This window comes from Thamnophis elegans, chromosome 1, assembly GCF_009769535.1.
Source record: "Thamnophis elegans isolate rThaEle1 chromosome 1, rThaEle1.pri, whole genome shotgun sequence".
Taxonomy (NCBI): domain Eukaryota; kingdom Metazoa; phylum Chordata; class Lepidosauria; order Squamata; family Colubridae; genus Thamnophis; species Thamnophis elegans.
Genome location: NC_045541.1, coordinates 63,597,672 through 63,617,983, shown reverse-complemented (window position 1 = coordinate 63,617,983; position 20,312 = coordinate 63,597,672). Strand labels below are relative to the sequence as shown.

Here is a 20,312-nt window from a genome sequence, read left to right as displayed (position 1 = left end):
ATCAAATCGACCGTGTAGATGGTCTCCATGAAGATTTGTCCCTAACCCGGTTCTCTTTTAACGGTGCACTTATCGCCATTGTCCGAATGGTTCCCTTTTAACGTGCTTTTTCAAGAAGCAACTGGACTTTCTGGTTTTCTTCATAGATGTTTTCAAAGAAAAACCAGAAAATCCAATTGCCACTTGAAAAAACACCTTGCCTCAAATTTCAGCTTGCTTTGTTGCCATTTTAATATTGATTGTAGGTTATCAAATTTTATTAGCTTGTTGGTTTTATTTATGTGGCGTTCACATAAACGGGTTGTCAGCAGCGTGAGGCCGATAGAAATATAACCATGTTAAAAAATAAACTCTCCCCATAGAAATGAATTTGAACACTACGGAGCTTCTTGGAGTACTGCGGTCTGGGACTTTATTAATGCCTTTCAAGGCTTCTGAAACCTCCCCTGGTTCTTCCGAAAAGCTGTCACTTCCTCTGACAGAGGCCGAAATAACTGTCCAAAGAAAAAAAAACAATCAGAAAATTCGAACCGTCGCTCTATCTAAGCCGTTGCTATCTCTACTTTTGAAAAGCTGAACCTTTAACATTGCGCGAGCGCCTATGTATGTGTGGAGGAGAGGGGGAGGGAATCCTCGTTCACGTGCCGAAGGGGCCGATTCACGTGATTGACTTTACCATCAAGTTGGCATCCGTGCGTTGTTGTTGCTGCTGCTGCCGCTACTTCCGGTTGCGGCTGTCAGGAGGACTTGCCGCTCCTCCCTTACCTCTTTGCTCATCGCTGGCTGAAGCGATGGCGAGCGGAGGCCCGAGCGTGCCAGTCACAGAGGAAGGGGAGGCGGTGACGGGGTCCGGACCCGCGACGGCAGAAGCTGAAGAAGAGGAAGAGGAAGAGCAGGAGGTGTTGGCTCTAGCCGTCCGGCTGAGACGACGCCTGAGGGGCTGGGAAGCCACCGTGACGGCCGTGCAGCGGCTCTTGGTTTGGGAGAGGCCGCCGCAAAGCCTGGCCGGGGCCGTCGCTCTCGGAGCTGCTTTGTGGTGAGCGGAGGGAAAAGACGGCGGCGCAGAGCAGAGAGTGACTCTCACGGGGAAGGCCCCGGAGGGGAAAGCGAGCGGACCTGGAGAGCTGATGCCGAGAAGTTCTTTTTGGGACTCTTGAGCCGGAGTCCCTGGCTCTGGTGTGGCTATGGAGGCTGCTGGAAGAGGGTCGCAAAAGGGGGCAGGCCTGCCACTGGAGGCCGAAATATTTGCAGCGGCTGAGAAGGGATTGGTTCGTGGCGATGGAAACAATGCCTAACAATAACCATAAATTACTACATAAATCTTTCCTTGAAAGGGCTGTGTGGGATCTCGGATCTTACGCTGGCTTTGGGTCTTGTAGTCATCCTCCCCTCCCATTTTCCTTCATAAGGACTTCAAGGAGGCATGCTTAGGCTCACAGGCTCACAAAAAACATCTGGAGGAAGATTGGGCTGAAAAAAACCACTGACTCAGTCGCCCAATTAGGTTCCTGAATGAATAGAAAGTTGGATTTGGCTGCTCCTTGACCTAGGTTAAATTACAGCATGCTAAAAGCAAATGGGTGTTCTCATGCACAACCTTCTTAAGAATGATTTCTCACTGATTGATTCCCATTAATCTTATCAATCAGCTGCCCATATTCTTTTGGCTGTCTTGGAAAAGAGTGAGAGGAAATGAGAGATTTGGTCTACATGGTACATTAGATGAGCGTGTGTGGGAACTATTAGATGGTGAAATTAGGGCTAAACAAAAGATTCCATAATCTTCAATTAGAAAACAGGTCAGTAGTGTAGAGATGTAGGAGTGGGAGCTATCCCAAATTCTCACAACAACTTTGTGTGGTAAATTTAAACTCAACAGTATTGATGTGGCCAGTGCTAGGTAGTACAATACAGGCTAGTATTCCGGTTTCTCTCAAATCAAATGCAGTACTTAGAAACTTATTTTCTAATGCAGATTGTAAATTATATGTTCCTGAATACTGCAGCACAATATGATGGCTGTGTTGAAATAAGGGTAATTTGATAATCTGATATGCAGAAATAAAATAATGAATTTTGTTTATTGTCAAGAGGCTGGTGAATGAATGGTGATATAAACTGATTGAAATAAATGAATCTGATGTTTTAACTAATGTAAATTACTTTTTCTTGAAAGTGTATGTCTGCAGGAACATCCCCTGCCTGCTACCAGGATATTTCTCTCAATGCCTCATTTAGTTTATTGGATTAGGTGTATACAACATGGGGTGATCAGTTTAGTAAGAGTAGAATTTTTTTCTAATGTATGAGCATGAGAAGGATGGCATGATATTAAATTATAAATATCAAATTATACTGTTAATTGATAATTTGTAGAGAGCACATGGTTGAATCACAGACAGACATTTTGTGTTATTTGATTCCTGTATTCTTGATTTTACATTCTGGAAGTTTATAGATTTCTTTTATATACCCCCTAATGTTTGCTGCTGCAATATATTGATTCTAACAACATAATTACATACCATTTTTAAAAAAATTTCCAAAAGAAATGTTTTCTAGTATGTTGGATTTATTTTTCTAAGCAATGAAACAGAAAACATGCATGTTCTTATTTGATATTTACATCTAAGCATTCTCTGCCATGCTGTAATGAATCCCCTCATACAGAGAGTAGGTAGATAGATCTAAAAGAATGAGATTTAAATATATCAGTGATGAAAATAGATAGGTGGATAGAGTGCTGTAAAAATTGTTTTGTGAGTTGTATCAGTGATGTAAGAGTCTTGAAAGTATGTGATGCAAATTGTAAATCTCAAATATTTTGGTTTTACTTAAAATTAGGCTTGACGCTTTTTTTTGTTGCCTGTATATAGAGATTCAGTACAGTGCCTTGAGTTAAAAGTATAGTTCAAAGAGGAATTGCATCTCAAAATTAATGACTCACCTACCTGATGAATCGTCAGGTATTTTATTTGTCTAAAGTATGCCAGTATTATCTACTTCACCTTGTGGTAGCTCACCAGAGAGATTGAAATCTTTCTAGCTTTGCCCTGAGATACTAATGTAAATGCCAGGCTCTGATTTTTAGCAATTGAAGTATAGGGAGTGCCACTGAGTGATGCCACACAAAACAATCCTGTGCTGTTCTTGTTCAGGTAAATACCATTAATCTTACTTCCAGTGGAAGCACAAAGTAAAAGAGTACTATGTGAACCTAAGAAGATTATGCATTTGGTTATCTGTTCCAGAGTTCTTTGCAGGTTGATTTAAAAGAATGCAGTCATAGTTCAACATTCAGAATTTAATGTTTGTTATCTCTAGCTTTAAGTATTTTTTGTTCTTCATTCTCAGTGGGTAAATGGATTTTTTTCTGTTTCTAAGTATTGCCAAGAGTTCTAGGATTGACTTGTAGTTAAACAAGAGCTGTAACTAGCAGTTACAGGTAACTGAAGGTTTGCCCAGGAGTGTTTCTCATTAGATTGTGTATTCACTGCATACGATCCACATGGTTTGTAGTATGCATTTTGGAACTGATTGCTTAGTCACTCCTGGCAGTGTGTACTAGATTGTAAGCCCAAGAAGCTTTTGCTTACCCTCTGCCAATTGAGATTTTGTCAAGCCTGTAATTGCTGAGAATTGTTATGCTAGCACATTCCTTCCTTTCTAGCTATGTGGCTTCTGCACAGACAGCAACATTTAACAAGGCTGAATAGTAGAGTCCAGCAACTGCTGGGGAAAAAACAAAACAAAACATCCTGTTTACTCTTAGAGACAATGAACTGGCTCTCAGCAAAGCATATTCATGGATTGGAGCCATGCAGGGATTGGAATTGTATTGGCTGGTATTATGAAGACTTGAATTAAAAATAGCCAGATTTTTTTTTTTGTTATTCTGTGTAGTAACATTTGAGATACTTTCTATTACATGGGTGTCAAACTTGCGGCATCAGGTGATGTTTCATGTTGCTGTCACGTGAGGTTTCATGACATTTTTTCCCCTTCATGGAGCTGGAGTTGTGTGGCCTGCAGGTGATGCATCTGGCCTATGGGCCACCAGTTTAACATCCTTACTCTACAACAATGAAAGAATTTATGTGGGTCTACCAGAAAAATAGTCATTATTACATTTTTAGAAGTCAGTCATGTTAGGATTAAAATAGTTCAGATTCCTAGGTAATGTCTGCATAATCATCATAAATGTGTAGGTTGCTGTAATTTAACTTCATTTTTCAGAATATACGTTTCCATGATGTACCCTTGTATTCTAGAGGATAATAATAAAAAGCTAATAAAAATTGAAATATCTGCATAAATGCAAATTAAAGAAACCTGAGTGAGTCAGACATCTATCTTAGGCTTAGAGTCAGAGACTTGCTTTTGACTCTGAAACTTTTTTTTCCCAATTTTCTTTTATAATGAGAAAACAAATTTTCCAGAATTATTAAAATGGAATATAGATGTTGCTCTATTAAAAAGATACCTGATACTGATAAAACAGTAGAAAGTAATTGGAGTTGATCTCATGTGTAAAAAGGAAGATTTTTAAAAAATTAATATAGCTGCAACTGTTATATAATTTTTTGATCATAACTTCATTTACTGCACACTTAAACCCTTTTTACTCCTGTGAATGTTTTTGATTGGTCTTACATTTCTTTCCCAAAAGATATGTTAAAGTATCTGTAAATCTACTACTCGGCAGCACTTGAATACTTATTTCTGGGAACATCACATCTCTCTGCCTTGTCTCATCCTTAACCATGTAGCAGATAATGGGACAGCTGCCTGCACTTTGTGAGAGAATTTAAAGAGCAATCTATTTAAGCAATCTGTCTATGGAGATTCTCAGTCATCCAGGTCATGGTTGTCCCAGAGGTGCTTTTTTTTCAAGAGGCAACTTGACTTTCTGGTGCCTCTTGGGGAAAAAAAAGCACCTTTGGGACAACTGTGATCTTGATGACTGAGAATCTTCATAGAAGCTAATCTTCATTAGCTATGCAGTTTGGGATGAACACCCTTTGAATGGTGCGAGAGTATAAATGGATTTTCAGAAAAATTGCAGACTACAGAAACCATTTGCGCTTCAGTTTGAGGTGCAGACAGCACAAACTAATCCCCAACAGCCTCCACCTTTGTTCAACAGTGAAGGGACACAGGGCAGAAAACATCATGCCGAAAGCACAGCTCCAACTTCTCGATGAAAACCAGAAAGTCCAATTACCTCTTGGAGGGGGTGGGGGGGAAGCACCTTTGGGATATTTAGTTAACACTAGCACTGATTATGTTATCTAGTTAGGGTAATGAAATGTCTGTAAGGAAACAAGCAAGCTCAGAGAGCACCAAGGACCCCTCATTTCAACCCTGAGCTACAAATATTCTCCTTTATTGGTATTTAGCAATCTATTTGTGCTTATGGCAAAAATATTCTGAAAAAAAATCTATGTAGGTAAAGAAAGATTGGACCTTAGCACTGTTGCCATTACTGAGCCTTAGGCCAGGAGCAGGCAATATTTTGGTCCCTTATAGGCCAAAGAAATTCAGCTCAGAGTCATGAAGAACCCTACCTGTTTTTCTGCTGACCAGATGACCAACTGACAATAGACTGCCAGTTTCTTGCTACCTAAAACCCTAGTCAAATAACCAGGATGACTTTTGGACAGAAAGGTTTACCAATCTATAATGACTGGAGAAGGATCAAAAATTGTATGAGAAATTCCATTCTGCTTTTTACTCTCCAAATCTTACACAAGTTGAGGAAGCTACTTTTCCCTTGAAATTCACTGTGGTCCAGAAGAAATGGAAAGTAATTAATAGTTGATAATACAATTGAGTCAGGATAAATGGAATCTTGTGTTATATTTTTACCAATACTTTTTGTAATCCCTGTTTTTGTGACTTTCCAGGTTGTTTTCCTCCACTTCATTACGCCCCCTGTTCCTCCTTAGTACTGGATTTATTGGTATTTTGCTGTTGGAGAGATGGAAGCCCCATTTTTTATTGGATTTCTCAGGTAAGTGAACATAGTAAATGCAGTAGAAGTTAAGACTTTCGCAAGTATAGTCCATACTTTTAGTTCTAATTCTATTAATTCCTACCAGTAAAATTTAGGCTGTTTTTTCCCCCCTTAAGGACTTTATGTAGCAAGGGTGTTTCAAATCTGTGAACTGATGCTAAACACTATTTGACAGTGGGAGTTGCTGACTCGGGAGCTCATGTATTCATGAGGTCATTTGTATCACAATTTGCTTGGATTTTACTTAAACTGAATTAAGGCAATGGTGTATTTTAGTTGTTTTGCGCAGTATTGTATTGTCCACTTAGGAAGCCACTGAAAATTAAAGTTTATTTTTCATCTAAAGGTACAGTATTTGATTCTTTGTTTATATGTATCCCTTATCTTTGGTTGATTTGTAGAAAATAATGCAGAGCTTGTATTATTAGGTCCTAGATATTTGAATACCATGAGCCGCAATTATGATTTTATGATAGCTCTGCCCTCATTTTAGCTTTAACTTTTGAAGACCAGACATTTTCTTGAAGCTCTATAATTAGGAATTTGGCAAAATAGACTTGTTTCTTTTTGATTCATGAGGGAACCCTAATTATCGAATGAATCAAATTATCAATTTTGCACCAGTTTTGGGAATTGATGCTTCTTTTGCATTTTCTAAGCTTCCAAAATAAAATAGGGTAAAACAGATGAAACAGGGCTAATATTACTGAACAGGTTAATTAAGGCTGTACAGGCCTTTTAATCTTCTAGGAAGAGCAAAATAGGCTGATGTAAGCCAATCATAGTGCTCCAACATACGATGATTAGCTTCCACGCTCTTGCAGGCAGCACAGTATTCAGAATATTCACAGATGTAGTAAATACCCATTGTAATAAGTTGCTGAGTTAACAGTAGTTTTTCATGTGATAGAATAGACTCTGTCTTGCATATGAGCACACTGACTGTGATTATTGGGTGCCTGTGTTAGGGCTGTTTGCTAAATCTGATTCACAAACTTCACAAGATTGTTTCCCATTGTTACAATAAACTGCTCACAGTGTGTACATAACAGAAAAACCCTGATTGCAGCTTGTAGGGACTATATGCAGTCTTTAATATTATAAGTAACAGAACAGCATGTCTGAAGCATCGGATACTCAAAACTGATGACACTTTTCCGGATTCAGTTCTGTGTTGCAAAGAAGCTTATTCACAAACATTTTTACATGGATGTTAAGACTTAAATGGCTGGGCACAACTGAGTTGCTCTTTTGGAAGCTTTACATTGCTGTATGCCAAGAAAGTCCCAGTTTCTTCAACAATTCTCCATGGGTATTTAGTGAGTTATATTTTTATTATTACTGAACCAGCATTAAAAAGATTTTGCAAAATAAAGATCTGAAAGCATGATGTGAAATTAATGGAAAAATATGATTTGAAGTCATAGGTGAAAGCATAGCAAATATGTTATACATGTGAATATTGGAACATTTTATAATTTTCATATTTCATGACTTTAACCATAGTAATCAGAGACACACTTTAAAAAAATACAACAAAGAACTTGAATTTCTCCAGCATGGAAGCTTTTGTATAGTCCTCTTTTGTTGAGTGTTTTTGCTAAGATTTATTTATTTGGCTATTATTTATGGCAAAATCTGTGAGAATTCAAATTCAAAATTCAAATTTAATAAATTTATATGCCGCCCAATCCTGAAGGACTCCGGGCGGCTTACAGAAATACATCTCTAAAAGGATAAAAATTAAAAAATAGAGAAAAGAAAACAGATTAAAAAAAATCACTTCATGCACTCAATCTAGGCGAGGCTGGACCTCATTCATGAGTTCAACAGCCCCAGGCCTGCCGGAATAGCCAGGTTTTAGTAGCCTTTCAGAAGGCCAAGAGAGTGGGAAGGGTCCGGATCTCTGGGGGTAGATCGTTCCATAGGGTCGGAGCAGCTACAGAGAAGGCCCTCCCCTGAGGAGCCGCCAGATGACATTGTCTGGTCGACGGCACCTGGAGAAGGCCCATCCTGTGTGATCTTATCGGCCATTGGGAGGTATGTAGCAGAAGACGGTCTCGCAGATATCTGGGTCCTTGGCCATGTAGGGCTTTAAAGGTAATAACCAGCACCTTGAAGTGCGTTTGGAGACCGATAGGAAGCCAGTGCAGCTCGCAGAGGATAGGTGTAACATGGATGTATCTCGGTACACCCAATATCGCTCGCGAGGCTGCATTCTGGACCAATTGTAGTCTCTGAACACTTTTCAGGGGCAGCCCCATGTAGAGCACGTTACAGTAGTCAAGTCTTGAGGTGACGAGGGCGTGAGTGACCATTTGAAGTTCCTCCTGGTCCAGGTAGGGCCGCAACTGGTGCACCAGGCGAGCCTGGGCAAAAGCCCCCCTGGTCACAGCTGACAAATGATGTTCTAATGTCAGCTGTGGGTCCAGGAGGACACCCAAGTTGCGGACCCTCTCTGAGGGGTGTAAAGTTTCACCCCCCAGGCTTAGGGATGGAATGTCTGGACTGTCCTTGGGGGGCAACATCCATAGCCACTCGGTCTTGTCAGGATTGAGTGCAAGCTTGTTCATTCCCATCCAGGCCCTGACAGCTTCCAGGCACTGGCACATCACTTCCACTGCTACACTGAGTTGGCACGGGGCGGAGAGATACAACTGAGTATCATCCGCATATTGATGGTATTTAATCCCGTGCCGGTGAATGATCTCACTCAGTGGCTTCATGTAGATATTAAATAGGAGGGGGGACAAGACCGAGCCCTGCGGCACCCCATATTTAAGGGGCCTAGGGGTCGACCTCTGTTCTCCAACCAACACCGACTGTGACCTGCCAGAGAGGTAAGAGGAGAACCACCGTAAAACGGTGCCTCCCACTCCTACCTCTTCCAGCCGTCGCAGAAGGATACCATGGTCGATGGTATCGAAGGCCGCTGAGAGGTCAAGGAGCACCAGGATAGAGGAATGTCCTCTATCCCTGGCCCGCCAGAGATCATCGGTCAGCGCGACCAAAGCGGTTTCGGTGCAGTAACCAGGCCTGAAACCAGACTGAAAGGGATCTAGATAATCTGCTTCATCCAAGGTCCGTCGGAGTTGAAAGGCCACCACCTTCTCAACAACCTTCCCTAAAAAAGGGAGGTTGGAGACTGGATGATAGTTTTTGAGGATAGCTGGGTCCAGAGAAGGCTTCTTAAGGAGGAGTCTTACCACTGCTTCCTTCAAAGGTTGCGGGAAAGATCCCTCCTGCAGAGAGGTGTTCGCGATCCTCTGGAGCCAGCCTCATGTTACCTCCCTGCTGGTCGAGACCAACCAGGAGGGGCATGGGTCCAGTAAACAGGTGGAGGCACTCATCGCTCCCATGGCCTTGTCCACTTCCTCAGGAGTGACAAGCTGGAACTCACTCCAAGAAATCTGATCAAGGCCCTCCCTCGGCATCTCCGCTGGTACTGTCCAAGTGGAGTCAAGGTCCGTCCGAATCTGAGTGACTTTGTCCGACAGAAACTGAGCAAATTCCTCAGCCCTTCCCTGTAAGGGTTCCCCCTTTCAGGAGGGAGCGGGTTATCCTAAACAGGGCAGTCGGGCGAGATTCTGCGGACGCAATAAGAGCGGAAAAATGAGTACATTTTGCCGCCCGTATCGCCACTAAATAAGTCCTAATAAAGGCTCTTAGTTGTGTTCGGTCGGATTCGGAGTTACTAGCCCTCCAACGTTGCTCTAAGCATCTCTTTTGGCGCTTCATCTCCCAGAGTTCCTCGATAAACCAAGGTGCCCTCCTGGATCCACTGCCGTGGAGAGGCCACAAAGTCGCAATCCGATCTAGTGCCTCAGCCGCTGCTGTATTCCAAGCAGCGACCAAGGACTCTGTCGGATTGTGGGCAAGGGAGTCAGATATCTCTCCAAGCTCCGTCTGAAATCCCAATGGGTCCATCAGGCGCCTGGGGCGGAACCATTTAATCGGCTCCATCTCCCTACAGTGGGGGAGTAGCTTCCGAAAATCAAGCCTCAGCAGGAAGTGATCTGACTATGACAAGGGCGAGATCTCTATACCCTTTAGTTCCAGATCACATCTCCACTGCCCCGAGAGAAACACGAGGTTGAGCGTGTGTCCCGCTGTATGAGTCGGACCCTGAATTACCTGGGTCAAGTCCATGGTTGTCATGGAAGCCATGAACTCCTGAGCCCCATCTGAGCGTTCGCTGAGAGATGGCAAGTTGAAGTCCCCCAGTACTATCAGTCTGGGGAACTCGACCGCCAGTCCGGCTACTGACTCTAGGAGCGCAGGCAGGGCTGTTGTGACGCAGCTGGGAGGTAGGTACGTCAAAAACAAGCCCACTTGACCCCCTAGGTCCAATTTCACAAGAAGGGACTCACGCCCGACAGTCTCTGGAACAGGGATCCTGCGAGGAACTAATGACTCTCGGATAATAGCTGCCACTCCCCCACCCCTTTCTGGTGTCGTGGTTGGTGGAGCACCTGAAACCCTTCTGGGCACATTTCTGAGAGGGGGACCCCTCCCTCGTGGCCCAGCCAGGTTTCAGTAATACATGCCAGGTCTGTCCCCTCGTCTAATATTAAGTCCCAGACGAGGGGAGCTTTATGAATCACAGACCTGGCATTTAGCAACAGCAACCTGAGACCAGGGCCCTGACTTCTCTTGTCACCAGGTCCTTGAGTTGAGCTTTCAGGGCCAGAACAAGGGATCGCTGTAACATAACGAACCCTCCTTCCCCGGTAATGGCTATCCCTGTAGCTCCTATCATACCTGCCCCTCCCGGTCGTAACCAAGATGCTCCGCCCCGTCCCCATCCCCGTAGACCCCTCCTCCCCTCCCACGGCCCCCGTTCTTCTTGGCAGGCCATTCATACCATTCACTCTAGGACAAGAGGTGGATCCGGGCCCCCATCCACTTCTGCTTCTGCACTCAGTGGAGGGGGCTCCAGGCCGCACTCTCAGTCCCCTCATATATACCGGACAAGCATTTTCCGCATACGTACCCCACTGTAACCGTTAAAAGCATATAATAGTACAATAAAACAGAGGATATAAAATTAAATTAATTTAAAACGTGAGATCATTCATTTACATGCATACAAACACACATTCCACATACAGAAAAATTTGCGCAGGTATTAATATCGTGCAAGAATTCCAGTTCTGCATTTATTTTTGATCAGATGTTCAAATGTTCAGGAAAGTTCTTCCAAGCATCATTTGTGAAATTGCAAAGTCTCAATTGAAAAGACTATTATTGTTATTGTTATTATTGTTGTTGTTGCTGTTGTTGTTAATCTTCAGTTCAGTTCACAGTCTGGGACTGGTACAATAATTCAAGCCCTAACCAAGGACCTAAGAGCTGTTAAGGTAGCGTCTGAGTATATAGGGCAGTTCTGAGAAGAGTGTGTGTTTTTTTTTTTTGCAAAGTCAGGATATTCAGGTCTAGTAAGTTCAAATTTTCCATGTATCTACGCAACCCTTTGGATATTGCTCCAAGGGCTCCTATTACTATTGGAACAATCCTTGATTTATTTCTCCATAGTTGTTCAACTTCATTTTGCAAATTATTATTATTATTAAGTCTATATGACACCTGACTTCCAGTGCTTCATTTAGTCCAGGAAATATTGTTAGTATATATTGTTAGTAAATAGTTGTTAGTATACATTAATATAGTACTACAGTATTTGGGCAACTTCCAAAGTGTGGGTCTTAATTTTCCTTAGTCCTTGTGATACCTACAGTTATAAAGCTATGTTTTTTAGCTCTGTATATACTAGATGATTGCTAAAGATCAATTTGTTGAAGAAAGAAATAACTACATGCTTATAAAACCTGAACTTCTATGTTTCATTTCTCAGTTAATGCTTTAAACCCCTCCCTCCCTGCTTTTTTTTAAATCCTGCAGTACAACCCATAGAAGAACCTGGGGGAGACAGGTAGGCATGCTCTTAATATTTTTGGGAAGATCTTTACTTTGGTCATTTTTCCTTGCTGTTGTCTGCCATTTTACTTCATGTAGCTTAGTATTCTGATTTGTGATATTATTTGAAAAGTCCCTTATAGAATATATTCTTTAACCTATTTATTCGATCTTATTTTGTAGGATTAGGAACTGAAATACAAACATTTAATTATTACTTTATCAGATCAGATCATAGATCATATTTTTAAACCCTCAAAAATTGTTCATCTGGGTGGATGTCTCTTCTGAAAATATTCTTATATTGGTTTAAAAGCCAAGCCCTTTCAAACAAAGTGTGGTGTTTTTAATTGGACCTTGGTTAGCTTGAGTATCTTCTTGTGTAAATGATTGTATTAAATACAATATTGGGGGGCATTTTGAAGGCTTTGTTTACTAATATGTAGTTTTTATTTCAGTGACCATGAGATGACAGGAGCACAACCTCACCTGCTCAGTATTTCAGAACTATGTCGTTGCTTCGCTGAGATCTGGATTACCTTTAGGCTATACCTGCAGGAACTTCTGCAATATAAGAAGCAAAACCCTGCCAAGGTAAGTACAGAATCAACAGGTCCTTTCATGTAAGAAGCCAAAGCATTGTGCTAGGGAAAGTTGTCCCATGTTTGCCTTCAGAAGAAGGCATTAAGATGCATTGTCTCTGGTAGTTGGAACTTCATACCTAGACATTTTTCTGCATGGATGTTAAAATAGCTATATTTGGACATGGTCATCCTGGTGTACAAACAATGTTTTAAGAAGTGAGCTTAAAGCATTGCTCAATGTATGTGGAAACAAAAAAAAAACCTGTAATAGAGGTTTTATTACCTCACTTCAGTTGAAATACAGGTAACGCAAGTTATTTCCCAACAATTGACTTGGACAAGCATCTTTTCGATGGACCTATATATATTAGTATTTCTGTACAAAAAGGCAGCAACTTTGTGTTTTCTTTTGCTTTGTTTTCTAATCTAAAACATAAACTTGGGATAGCAGTGTGAACTTTCATTTTTTATTTATTTTATTTAGTTTGTCAAACATGTAAAAGATAACAGGTATAAGTATAAACATAAGTATGAACTCAGTAAATGGGTACGAATAAATGGAGACAGTAGGACAGGGACTTATGCACACCCCTTAATGATGATTCAGACAATATACATGGCCCTAGGAAAAAAGGAGAGGAAATGTGGGCATAAATTACAAGTAATGTTATGTTTTAGAATAGCATCTCAGCCATTTTAAATAAACTTGACCACTCACAACATTATTTGGATTAACTTGTTGCTAACAAAGCTGTTCTTAAGACTTTTGTAGTTTTTTTGTTCATAATATAATTTCTAAGCATTTCCTGTTATTTACTGTTATACTTATTAATTTGCGGTTTAATAACTTTTGTGCATTTGTGGTTAGTTCGCATATTACTTCTTTTGATGCAGCCTTCTCTGTGGATTAATTATTATTTGTCCTAGGGAAGCAAAAAGCATATTAATTAATATATACAAGAAGGACAATGACCAATATGTTACAAGCATGTTACTTGCTGTTCTTAATTTTTTTCCCTTCTGTTCAGAAGCTAAATATTAGCTAGCTATTTTTATGAAGATCAGTCTTAGAGTACATAAAACAGATTTGTAGATGATTGCAAGCAACATTAAAGAATGAAAAGCCCCTGTAATTTGGGAGGCATTGTAAGTCTGTTACAAAGAAGGCTATGTATACAGCTATTCTGAGAGTGTTTCTTTTTTCTAAATATTATTTTTGTCCCTCTTATTTCTGTTTGCCCAGTTCTGTGCCAGAATCTGCTCAGGATGCTTGATTCTAGCAATTGTAGGACACTATGTTCCGGGTATCATGATTTCCTACATTGCCTGTGAGTATGTTTAATCCTTTGCATCCCTTTTAAAACTAAAGACGCAATTTTACTAACAAATATTGCAAGCTTCTAGGCACCTTTTAGGCACGCACAGGCATTTTCAGCAAACCAATTTAAAAAAAAATTCAGCAACATTTTCAAATGGTATAATGCAAATCTATCGCTAAAGCCAGTAGTAGAGCTTTCAAATGGTGATATCTATTTCCACTGCCAGTTTCGGGAAGAAATAAAGCTTGGGAATAAGGGCAATCGTGTTTTTAGTGTGGGAAACTAATGCAAGCACCTGCCAAAGTTATTTTTGCAGTTTATTCAGTTTCAGCTCTGATAAGTTTCCCCCATGTTTGTGCATTATTAACAACATTGATCCTGATCTTATGGTCTTCAGCTAAAGCAGGGGTGTTAGACTCGATTTCATTGAGGGCTTCATCAGGATTGTGTTTGACCTCAGGGGTGTGTGTTCCCCCCCTCGCCCCCCCCCTCTGATGGTTCTAGAGAAGACATTAACTGCCTTAGTATCAGAGAATATATATGCTTTTAACACATCTCTGAGTTTTATCCATATTTCCAGTACTTAGTATTCTGCTGTGGCCACTGGTGGTTTACCATGAACTCATTCAAAGAATGTATACCCGTTTGGAGCCCATCCTAATGAAACTGGACTACAGTATGAAAGTGGAGACTTTGCATCTTAAACATGAAAAGAAAAGTAAGACAACTGCTGCTTGCTACTTAAAATACAGGTCAAAAATTAATAAAGAAAGGCTGGACTGACTGGTTTCTCCAGTGGGAACAGGGTCTAGAAAGCCTGTAGAAAATGTATGGATGTCAGTGTACAAATTGGGACAAGGAGTGCGAAGAAGCACACACTGTTTTAAAAAAAAACTTTTTATAAAACAATATTTTCTTGACCCTTTTTCTGCAGGACTAACTCACAGAAGCCATGGCCAATATTTATTTTGTTTTACTCTATAGAGCGTCAAGGAAAGATTGAGCCAGAAGCTGGCAGTGAACCAATGGCAGAAACAGAAAGTGAGAGTGAAGCAGAACTGTCTGGCTACTCTCCAGTGGTAAGGGTGAGAGGCAGTAGTGGGTTGCCAATTTTTTTACTACTGGTTTGGGTGCACTCGCGCATGCACAGAAGTGCCCAGGTGGGTGGGCAGAGTCTCCGCCACCACTACAACCGGTTCGCCCGATCTGGGCTGAACTGGGAGCAACCTACCTCTGGTGAGAGGGAAGAAGCAAAGGGCGAAGCATGATCAGGTGAAAAAAGGGGGAGGCTGGAGGCCTGACACTGATAAACTGTCTGGAGACACAGTGACTGAGCTGAACTTCACATTGGGAAGGGAGTGGTGGTGAGGACAATCATTTGGTTTGCATCATTGAATACTTCTGCGCAGTAGGCCTTTGAGTTCTTCAAACATGATTGCTTCCTGTTTAGAGCATCTTTAGGTTTCTCATGATTTGGGTAGAGGCAAAGTAATGATGGGAAGGAAACCTTTTTTAATCTCAAAAGCCATATTCACTTAGATAAGTCTACTCTACTGGAAGTAATATTCTTTTGTATTAGATACTTAGAGCCCAGCAGAGGTAAACAAATTTTAAGTAAAAAAATTTTTTTAAAAAAAATCTTATACTCACATATTAGTATATTCATGTGTCCCTCAACTCGGGAATAAAATTATATTTTGTTTTAAAAAAACAATATTTCAAGACATTTTTATTTATTTTTGAACAATAATCATGTCATAGCCTCCTCTGAAAGAGGTTTCAGACCAATCTTTTCCCTGAGATTCTTATAGCTGGCAGACTAAAAGTGGCAAATTCTTCGTGTTTTTGAATGTAATAATATAAATTTTATCAATGTTGACCAATCTTTTCCCCGAGATTCTTATAGCTGGCAGACTAAAAGTGGCAAATTCTTCGTGTTTTTGAATGTAATAATATAAATTTTATCAATGTTGACCAATCTTTTCCCCGAGATTCTTATAGCTGGCAGACTAAAAGTGGCAAATTCTTCGTGTTTTTGAATGTAATAATATAAATTTTATCAATGTTGACAGTTTGCAACACCTTTCCTTTAGGTTCATAGGTAGTAAGAGCCTCTTAATTTTTAAATTATGAACTACTTTTCCCAATGTGGCAGTATGTTGAACTATCAGAAGGAGCATTCTAGCATTCCATATGGATATCTTTGCTACCATGCTATTTTGACTTGCTGCTGCTCCAGATTGTAGTTTCAGTTGTCGTATTCATCATAATTTATTGAAAGTGTATGCAGCATCTAGGACAAGCATTGATCTGATAGGGAATATGGCTGGGTTGGCATTCAAGATGCATTGTGTCTCGAGTTTTTAACTGAGCAAATGCAGCTTTGCAATACAATCTTAATGTTATCTCTATTGCAGGTAGATGTGAAGAAGACAGCTCTGGCATTAGCAATCACAGATTCTGAACTCTCTGATGAAGAGGCATCTATCCTAGAAAGTGGAGGATTCACGGTCTCCAGAGCTACAACACCACAACTGACAGATGTGTCTGAAGGTGGTATATTCCTTCTCCCCATATCAAGTTTCATATTTCAGCTTGCAGCTGTTGAATGATACAATTCTATACTGCTTTGTGGCAGAACTAAGAATTCATGAGAAAAATGAAGCAAGAACTGGAAAGGATCACATAATTATGAATGTTTCTGGCTTCATAGTAAATGTAGATTGCAGTGTCTTTTCCATGTTAATTTTTTAACTGTTCAATTAATTTGGAAGTAATTCCCCTATTTTTGTTACTGATGCTACAAAAATTAGCCCAGTTATATTACACAATTATAAACAAAACTTCATTGGCTTCGCTGAATTGGTTTCCACCACCTTTGCCTTCTTTTTTCTTTACCTCCACCCTCTTTACAAAATGTCACCCAAGATGATTACCTACAGCAACCACACCGACCTAGATCATAGCCTGTCCTTTAACTCTTCCTGAAAAGAGTTGTAGAAGAGGTTTTTTGTTTGCCATTTCAGACCTGAAAAGAAGGGAGGCATTTCAATGGGGAATTCTGTTCCTTATAGATCCATGCAAAATATTATAATATTAAATTTCCATTCATTGTTTGGAGTGGAGTGTGGATCAAACTCAAGTTTTGAATTAAACCTGCTTTGACAAGAAATTAACTTTTGGAAATACAAAGCTCTATGCTACAACTGGCCAATATAGCTATGAGTTCATTTTAAACTGATTGAAATTTTATCATGCGTACTTACCAGTGGCTCTTTAGCCTTATAACAGGATACAATAAAGAAAAGCTTTAGCGACCATGCCTGTTTGGATTGTGACTTTTAGATTTGAGCTAGCAGTACAGTTCTTGGCTTATAGAACTTCAGGCAGAGAAGATGACAAAACATTGTAATGCCACTCAAAAGGTGTGGGGGGAACAAAAGCCAAGCAAGCATGTTTAGAAATTTGTAAAGTAAACAAGAGTGAAACCCATAGTTGAGCTCGCAGCCACATTAAAGATTCAGAGCAGGAATCTCTGGAGTGCTGAAAGGTACATGCTTATTAACTGCCTATCTGCTTTTTTTAGATTTGGACCAGCAGAGCCTCCCCAGTGAGCCTGAAGAATCCTTTTCCAAGGATTTAGCAGAATTCCCTTCTGTGGAAGAATTCCATTCCAAAGACTTGGGACCATCCAACGAAGATGACAATTTTGGGGTTCCCATTCAAAGTGCACAACAGCTAAACTCTGCTGAAGAGGAAGAGGCGGAGACAGCAGCAGTGGCAGCAGCAGCGGCGGTAGCTGCTGCCATGAATTCGGACACATCCATTCTGTGCCTGACCTCACCCCTGCATTTTGTAAATACTCATTTCAATGGGAATGGGCAGGCAACGGTGGGAGGAATCCCTGAATCTCAAGCTACCTGTGCACAAGGCCTGGGGCTACACATCGATTCGTTGAGCCAAGAAATTGTCACAACGGCTATCAGTACAGTTGTGCAGAACACCCTGTCAGCCCTGCTCCACTCCTCAGAGGACACTGAAGGGCCTTGCTTCTCTGAGTTCTTGCCTACTGAACCTGAAGAGAGACTCAGTTTCCAGGCACAGCTATCTGAGAATGAGGAGGTGGGAACAACTCCTCTACCTGGGAAAGAAGAGGAGGAAGAGGAAGCTGATGATTTTGAGCTGCTTGATCAGAAGGAGCTGGAGCAAATGGATACAGAGCTGGGCCTTTCTGGAGAAACAGAAGCTCCAGGAGCTCCTTCTCAACCTCCTAAAGAACTATTACCCTGATCTCACTGTTCAGTCTTCTATTTCTGTAGCTGCCAGAAAGGACAAACAGATGCATAGAGAAGTTTAGGCCATACTGAAGGACAGATACACACGTGGCAAAGTCCAAGCAAAGCACCCTTATTTGCAGTGTTATGTCTGGAATCGAAAGCTGTTGTCCTCCTCCTAGTATTGGCCTCTCCATCAGGCCTCTGTTTCTGCCCATGCTTCTTAGTGATGACGCAGTCTTTGTATGCTGCTGCAATTTTTCTGTTTTAGTCTGTTTTGCTGTTTTTATTTCACACATATTTTCTGCTAAATATTCCTGCCACTACGGCTTACTGCTCATCCCCATATAGCCAGTAGGAAATAAAGGAGTTTTATTCAGCAGCGAGGGTGTAAATAATTTAAAGAGAACATTGGTCAGTTAATTGAACAGGAAGGAAAAACATTCTTGGAGAAATAGATTTGGGAGGGGTTTTTTTTGACAGAAGGTTGGGGAATAGAAAGTATGTTTTCATGTAGTGATACCATGTAGATATTTTTTTTCTGGGAAAATAAAGGTAATTTGGACTTAGCTACCTTCACAGAAAGCAGGTGCTTCTGCAGTTCCAAGAACCAGCCCTCAAATATTTAAAACCTTCAGCCTATTTTCCTCTATACGTAAGGTGAATATACACTATGCCCAATGGTTTCCAGGAAGGCATAGCCTGATTATATTTATTCTGAACTACATATCTAGTTGTCTGGAATTTTTAAAAATTCACTTGGAAGAACTCAAATTTAGTTGTAGAATCTGGAAGCCTTCCTCTTTCCCTTTCTGCTGCACTTTACCAATATTTTTGCTTGTTAGCATCAACCCTGCCCTAAAACATCCTGGTCAGAATGCGTTCTTCTAATGCCCTTAGCCTTGCCTCAGGGAGAGCAGCAGAGCAGCTAGAAAAGACATTATGTCTTTTATGAAAGAATTCTAGTGTTAAAGGGGAGGAAGGATCCTTGTTTTGCCTATCAACTCCCTTCACTTTTGAAAGACCAAGCATTTCAATTGTAATATTTTTGCTAATTAGAGCAGTATGTGCATTTCTATTTACAGGAGAAATAACTGGGCAAGATGGTCTCCTTTCCATCCCAAAAAGTGGTTGATGTCCGTAGGGATGATGTGTGGAATGTTTCAGGAAGCACAATGAAACATAGAATGGCTTACAAGGTTGCAAGGGTCAATATTTTTACTCTAAAGTATCAGAGTTACTGCAAAGCTACAACTGTTTAGTAGTGGCCTTCTTAATTAAATGGCTCTTGGTTTGTTCCCTCGCTTCTACCCGTTACAGCCAGTTTTCCTATGAATTGTCAGTCTTCGTATTGTTGCTTGTTCTCCAAGGGACTACGAGCCATAGTGCAAAAACAGCATTATGAGTTGGTGGTCCTCCCATTTGTGTAAAGTATTCAAAATATATACAGTATGTCACCCAGCTGTTGGTGGGCTAGGATGAGGAGAAACTTAGATTTGTAGATGCGGGCTCCAGATCTCTGTTACTGGCCCCATAGGACTCTGCCCTTGAGCTGCGCTTCTAAATTATTGAACTAAGATGCATGAAAAGCATCTGAGGAAATCCAAACGCCTCTGCAATTCCTGCCTCCACACCCAACCTCTTCCCCTACATTTGACAACTGCTAGGAAAATAACTGTACTTACTGCCGTCTTTCTTTCTCCATTCAGACTTCTGATAAAAGGCAATGAATTTGTAGATGTCTGCTAGCACAACTGTTTCGTTGGCCAGAGCTGGCCACTTTTCTGTCCTGTATTGCCTGCCCCTCCCTCAAAAGAAGCGGAGTGGGATGACCGCTGGAAACAGGCAGCTTTGTGGCACTGAGTGTAAAGCCTGCCCACCCTTTGTTGTTGTGCCCTGGCAACCATTTTTCCACCCCTCTCAATGAAAAAGCCCTAACATTTTTTTTCTGATGCATAAGGCATGTATTGTGTTGATATTTCTCTCTGGTTCTTTAAGCTTTCTTCTTTTCCTTTGGTGGCAGCAATGCCCTGCTGCTCCAGGATAGAAGCTCCTAATGAAGGGCTGGGAAATAGCTTTTGTCATTGCCCGGGAAAGGTGAAAGGCTCTAAATTGTGTAGCAGTGTTTATTCTATGGCTAAATATTTAAAAAATGAAATGTCTTTTTAATAAAAAAAAGTTCAAAGATTTGAATTTTGGGTGA

General features: G+C 40.9%; 1 protein-coding gene across 1 annotated transcript; it reads left to right on the top strand.

Annotated features, from left to right (window-relative positions):
* The first annotated feature begins 712 nt into the window (after nucleotides 1–712).
* RETREG2 (reticulophagy regulator family member 2) lies at nucleotides 713–19,545 on the top strand. Its single transcript, XM_032217500.1, has 9 exons — nucleotides 713–1,036; nucleotides 5,907–6,013; nucleotides 11,918–11,948; nucleotides 12,391–12,526; nucleotides 13,760–13,844; nucleotides 14,416–14,553; nucleotides 14,820–14,914; nucleotides 16,253–16,388; nucleotides 17,422–19,545. The coding sequence occupies exons 1-9, from the start codon at nucleotides 792–794 to the stop codon at nucleotides 18,123–18,125; spliced, it is 1,677 nt and encodes a 558-aa protein (XP_032073391.1). The 5' UTR covers nucleotides 713–791; the 3' UTR covers nucleotides 18,126–19,545.
* The last annotated feature ends 767 nt before the right edge of the window (nucleotides 19,546–20,312 follow it).

Coding starts and splice junctions, on each gene's coding strand:
- RETREG2 (XM_032217500.1), top strand. CDS start 792: ATGGCGAGCGGAGGCCCGAGCGTGCCAGTCACAGAGGAAGGGGAGGCG. Junction 14,554..14,819: donor TCTTAAACATGAAAAGAAAA/GTAAGACAACTG, acceptor TTTACTCTATAG/AGCGTCAAGGAAAGATTGAG. Junction 16,389..17,421: donor ACTGACAGATGTGTCTGAAG/GTGGTATATTCC, acceptor TGCTTTTTTTAG/ATTTGGACCAGCAGAGCCTC.